At 32.7% G+C, this 6,617-nt stretch overlaps 1 protein-coding gene across 1 annotated transcript; it reads left to right on the forward strand.

Annotated features, from left to right (window-relative positions):
- The first annotated feature begins 2,075 nt into the window (after nt 1-2,075).
- Nucleotides 2,076-6,617, forward strand: LOC127137094 (bZIP transcription factor 18). Its single transcript, XM_051063583.1, has 6 exons — nt 2,076-2,555; nt 2,666-2,794; nt 4,274-4,284; nt 4,331-4,395; nt 5,307-5,391; nt 6,335-6,617. Exons 1-6 carry the CDS (start codon nt 2,212-2,214, stop codon nt 6,502-6,504), a joined length of 804 nt encoding a protein of 267 aa, XP_050919540.1. The 5' UTR covers nt 2,076-2,211; the 3' UTR covers nt 6,505-6,617.

Raw genomic sequence — 6,617 nt, forward strand, 5'->3', positions numbered from 1 at the left:
TACAACTATTTTTCCTTTTTTAGAGAATTGTTTGCGTGTTATCATATTTAGTAAGTGTTCAACTGCTAACTAGTATGTGCAACATCTTCCGTTTTTCTTATTCGTGAGTACTTACTTAATACATTTTTTATGTAAGGTCTCCTTGTATGATACCAAAACAAGGAAAATGAATTGATATTTGAAAAGACAATTTTATTCAATTGCTCCAAATAAATTAGATTTATATATCATAACAATGTCCACACGTAACACATATAAGTACAAAATATTTCTCAAAAATAATCAATTAAGTCTCTATCAGAAAATTAAATATGTGCATATATTATTTCTATTATTTTTTAAGAACTTTCATATATTAACTAAGTTTATAAGTTTCCTAAAATGAAATATCATACTTATTGAACCATTATTGATTCTATAAAATTTCCTGTAAAGTGTACTAGTCAAAACTTGTGCTAAGTTTCATAATGATAACATATCTATAGTTAAGGTTTACATGGAAGTTTATTTACAGTTATACAATTTCCATCCAATAGAAATTTTCAATTAATTTGTCGATTGAACATTAAAAGACAACACAATTTTTAGTATTTCCACCAGAATATTCTAATGCACGGGATGATGGAGAATAGGCAAAAATGAAGTCATTTGACGAAAAAGTGACAATATAAATGTTCATTTAAGTATAAAAGTTTATTATATATCCTTTTTTTATTCTTTATAACTTATTTTCCTATTTTAAATTTAATATGATTTTTAATTATAATACACTATTTAAAGCTTGATTGATAAACAACTATCTTTTTACCATACAAATATGATATGTTACTACCCTTAAAATATAAATGAGTTCTTGAAATTATTTCTCAGAAATAAGAGAGTACACGACATTATGACGTAATGTACCTGAGAAAAAAAGTTTCTTCGATAGGTAATAAACATTATTTTTTATAAAAAAACTTATTTGTTTAAGCCAATTCATTAATATAAATTTGTTTTTTAAATTTGTTTTTATTAACATTTAGTAGTTTATAACTTACCACATTTATCTACTTTTTAGACACTCGTCACAATGTTTTCTTAATTTACTTGATGACCAAAATAATGCAAAAGGAAAATGTACAATTATAAATGAGTAATATATTTATTGTTGTTGAAAAAATAATATATAACCTTTTTCGGTCGGGAATAAAGACAGTAGTGTAAAATATATTTGAAACTCGTTCTAAGCATTGGTCCCGTGAGGTGGTGAAAAAATAGGATTCGTGATTAGGGTGTTTGGTCGAGGACTGGTGAAGGTTGCTCCATAAAATAATGTCAAATATGTCATTTCATGTGAAAAAATAAAGTTTACAATTCTTCTCTTATAATATACAAAGAAAGAATTAAAAATAGATGATTATATTGTAATGGGGGAGACACTAGAGTTTGATGAAATCAAAAGTTTTCTATTTTTAGTCATTATCAGTATTATTTCGATTGTAAGTGGATGTGACTAAAATATCTATGTACCACGTGTTTTTCCTTAATGAGACTCGCAGAAAAATGTGTATTACATCATAAAAGAAAAGATCATCCAGTCCTCATTATCATAAGGTGATTTTTTGGCACCGAAGAATTCAATATCACTAAAGAATCCCTATTGTCACTATTACATCTGAGATCCATGTTTTGCCTAAACCTCCATAAATTTGATGACCCTGTGGAGTTGCTTTTTTTGCAATGCTCCTTTGACTGCAACATCTCAACCAATGTTATATTTTCTATAAACTCATTTTGAGTTTCTTTAGAATTACCATCTGTTCCATCACTACGCCAAAAAGGTTTTTTAACAGCGCATCTTGGACAACGCTTTTAAAAGAAAGCGCTGTCTAAGGTTAAAATAAAAATAAAACACGGAAAATGTTCTAAAAAAATAATGAAAGCGCTGTCTAAGGGGGGGTCTTAGACAGCGCTGTCTAAGACCCCCCTTAGACAGCGCTTTTAGAAAGCGCTTTTAAATATAGACCTTAGTCAGCGCTTTTGAGAAAGCGCTGTTTAAAGTCTTTCAATTAAAAAAAAAATTAAAACCAAAAGTTCTGAGAGTGAGCGGGGAGGAGAAAAGAAGAAGAAGAGAAGAGAACCGCAAGTGTGAGAGTGAGCGGGGAGGAGAAAAGAAGAAGAAGAAAAAACCCGGGTTCAAACCGAATCAGAAACAACAACAACACAACGATGTCGTCTCCGTTCCACCGTCGATCTCAATCGGAGGTACATTTCCGAATCCCCGACGACTTTGACCTTGAAATGGATCCCTTCGACTTCGACGCTTCCCCGCTCCATTTCCAAGATCCACAACCACACGACGATCTCCTCTCTTCCTACATTGATTCTGAGAATTCCGGATCCAAACTCAATTCTCCTCCTGCCAATGGAGACACCGGCAGGCCCGGTCACCGCCGTAGCAACTCCGCCGATACATCTTCTTCTATGTTATCGGAAGGAATCGAATCTAAGAAGGCTATGTCCCCTGATAAACTTGCCCAATTGTGGACCGTTGATCCCAAACGAGCCAAGAGGTCCTTCTTTCTATAACCTAACGCACAATTTTGTCTAATGATACAATTTCCAATCTGGTTTTTGTATTGAAATTAGTTGCTGACTCTAATTTTCCCACCTCTCGCTACAGCACAAACTGCGACAAGGCTCGCCGACTCACAGCCGTTAAACTCCGACAGAGCGCCGCCGTTCACCTCCGTCAGAGAACACAAAGCCATTGCACTTCTCTATATCTATCTCCCTCTTCCTCAATGAAAAGGTAACTCACATACCCATTCATTTCTTCATTCTTGTTATAACTCCTTTTTTTCACTGTTTGACCGATGTTAATTTTTTGCTGGTAAAAGTTTAATGGTGATAAAATTTTGTTGATGACAAATTAATTGCTATTCTTCACTTGTTTCTTTTGATACTGTTGATGAGGATTATTTTTTTTTATCATAGGCTTGAGTTTGCAAACATGGTGTTTGTTGAAATGCCACAGTGACTTTGCTTATGTTGATTTTGAGTATAAATCGTTTATAGTTTTTGTAACATGTTTGAAAATATATATTGTTTGTTGAGAATGCATTATTTCTTGTTTGGTTGAATAAAAGTTCATCTTAACAAGCTCCGGCTCTGAGTCAAGGTGCTTCAAGGATTGGTTTATTATTCATTTAGATGTGTAGGTAACATCTGCTCAGTTTTAATTTGCAGAAGTTTATCCTTTAGTAGAAGGGATCCTGAAGTATAGAATATTTAAACCGAATAACGATATTTTATCATATGATAATGTTTCTTTAACAAATGAAAACGCTTGCTTTTGTTTAGGGATCATCTATTGAAGTGTGGTTTTATGAAGTGTAACTGTAAAATAGAGGACTCTTGCGGGTTTAATGAAAAAGGGAAGACTTGTTCAATTTAAACAAAAAAATTATTCTTTTGCCTATTAATAATGACATTCATTACTGCTATATTTTTCTCACTACACTGGCAATGTTGGCACCTTTTATGTCTTCAATATCATCATTAAATAAAGTTGTAATTTAAAAGTCAACAGAGAACATGACCCTTGGTACTCTGTTTCCCAGTTACATATGTAATTTCTGTTGATCATTTGAGCTTGTGTGAGTGGTTAGAAAAATTTATAGAAATAGCTTATGATATGTCTATAAGTTGTTTTCGAGTTATTGCAATAAGTTCTCTAGGATAACCTATGAAAACATTATAGTTTGTATGAAATAGCTTATTCATAAGTACTCAAAAGACAAGCGCTTAACTAAACTATTTAGCCAAGTATAACCTAACCTATGATGGATATCAGTGGTGATTTTTGTGCTCGCCGCAATGATAAATATTGGCCGACATTGTGGGTTTTTCCGCCATAATCTGCTATGGTGGCGTCACTAAGTAGCGGGTATGGCTGTATTTTTGCTCTCTGTCATGGACCACCATGGACAACACTTATATTATAAGTGCTTAACTAAGTTGTTCACTAAAATACATCTTAAGTTGTTTACCATATTGCATCCTTATGGTATTTGGTCTTTAATGTTACCAATATCAACATTTCCGGTGATGAAAAATTTATCAGCTCTAGCTTTGATAGCCTGCTGAGGGAAAGTATCTTTCTCTGTTTTGCATTTTCCTTCTTGTTTCTGTGATCTGACCCTTTGTTTTGAACATGAATGTAATCAAGTGAGGCATATATTTACTTTTTATAAAGCAAAATAAAGGACATGTGTTTTGTTTCTTGTAGGTTACGAGGACGTGGATATTATCTATGCATCTAATGAAGACTTTAAGAACATGAAAGAGAAAGAAAGGGTTAGAGGGACTCATCTGCTGGAATACTTTGTCAGTAGGTGTAATGAAATTGGGGTAATATTTTTTCTGCTCTACTTGTGATTTTAGAAATTGTTTGGATAAACTTCTCCATAAGCACTTATGATAAAAGAAATATTTAAAGAATCTTGTAAAAACTAAGGTTTTTAAACAAGAATTTCTCATAGAAGTTGAAATTAGCTATTGTATCTTAATTTTTTTAGAAGCTGTTGTTTAACTTCTTCATAAACAGACAGATTCTTTGACATTTGAAACCTGTTGTTGGGGTTTCTTTGACCATGTATCGTGCCAAATGCAACATACACTTGTTTATATGCCACAGGTGACAGTATTGAACTGATAAGAGAAATATGACTCCTTCTCACGAAGCTCTGGTTTTGATTCAGAAGATGGTGAAAGTTCCTCCAGGAAAAGCATTCTCATTCTTCATTTCCTCAACATGTCAAAGCTTTCAACACACCTCCCAATCCATGTCGTTCATTTTAAATCATCTCCTCTCCTCTGGCATGCAAACCCAAGAAAATAGTGATGTATGCGTTGAACAAAACTATTGTTAGGGTTAGTTATTTCAATTTTAACCGACTATAAATTATAATCAAATCCTGAAAAGTGTGCTAATTGTGATGTTGGTTCATATATTGTGTGTATTTTAAATATACAAAAATATAAGAGATATTAATGGACATTGGGATTATATTTAGTGGTGTTTACACATGATTATATACTTGATGTGAAACTCAAATAGGCATGAATAGATACCCAACCTTCGGTTATTTTCTTCACTGGACTATTGGTTTGCTTATCATTCTTATGGTCATTTATTATTCTTCTTCAAAATGAGCACGTTCTTGTTTCCTTTAATTGAACTTGGTTTCTTTGCATTAGTGGTTTAAGCCATTGTGCTTTGTGATTGTGAGGCTTATGCATTCTGATACTTTTTTTATCAGAGAGATACAAGTGGTCTGTCTAGTGAAAATACCGAGCTGAAGCTTAGGTTACAAGGCATGGAGCAACAAGCTAAGTTATGTGATGGTACGTCTAAGCCATGCTAATATGCAAGATTTTATTTCCATTTTTCATCTTGTTTTTTTTGCTATCCATGTTTAGCTTTGATATCTGTTACTTTATGCTAATTCTTTTGCTGGTTTTTGTTGTTATGTTTCACTATAACATGAAAGCCCAATAACTTAGTTTAACCCTAATTAATGAAATCATCAAAAAATTATGACAGGAGAATAAAGTAAGTGTAGCAGAAATGAGGATGTTGCGTTGGATGGTGTGGTAAGACTAGAAAGGATAGGATTAGAAATAAAAATATTAGAGAGAGTGTTGGGATAACACCTATAGTAGAGAAGATGGTGGAAAATAGACTTAGGTGGTTTGGGCATGTAGAGAAAAGTAAATCAGATGTAGAGAAGTCAAACAACTAGAGGAAGACCTAAAAAGACTATGAGATAAGTTATTTAGAAAGATCTTGAGATTAACGATTTGAATAGAAGAGTAAATCAGATGGAGAGAAGTCAAACAACTAGAGGAAGAGAGCGACCTAGAAAAATTATAAGAGAATTTATTAAGAAAGATCTCAAGATTAACAATTTGGATAGAAGTATGGTCTTGGATAGTGCATTATGGCGAAAGTTGATCCATGTAGCCGCCTCCATTTAGTGAGATAAAGCTTTGGTTGTTGTTGTTGATACCTTGTAAACTTCAATTTATCACTTCATATATTATTTAATATTGAAAATCATCTTCATTTATCGCTACTTCAACTACTGAGTTAAAATCATCAACCATGAATCAAAACCTCCACTACTCTGATGACTAGTCCAGTTTTCAAATCATTGCACATGATCAATAACCTGCTAGTAGTGTTTCTGTTTTGTTTAAATTTCAGTTTATATGCAGTTACATACAACTCATTTACATGACTCAGACCTCCAGTTTTAAAAATATTCTAATAAAATAAAATGTACAGCTCTAAATGAAGCTTTGAAGAATGAAGTTGATAGGCTGAAGGTTGCTACTGGAGAGGTAACAACCCATGTTGATACATATGGTTTGGGAATGCATCAACTTTCATATTCTCAAGCTTCACCCTTCCTGCACCAGCCACAACCCATGCTGATACATATGGTTTGTTCATAAATTTGTGTAATTAATGTGTACATTTGTAGTATATGTTATGACTTGTAAATGTGTACATAAATTTGTATATATTTTGATACATTTAAGGCAAAATTGGTTTGAATTGGTATATA

Source organism: Lathyrus oleraceus, chromosome 4 (genome assembly GCF_024323335.1).
Source record: "Lathyrus oleraceus cultivar Zhongwan6 chromosome 4, CAAS_Psat_ZW6_1.0, whole genome shotgun sequence".
Taxonomy (NCBI): Eukaryota; Viridiplantae; Streptophyta; class Magnoliopsida; order Fabales; family Fabaceae; genus Lathyrus; species Lathyrus oleraceus.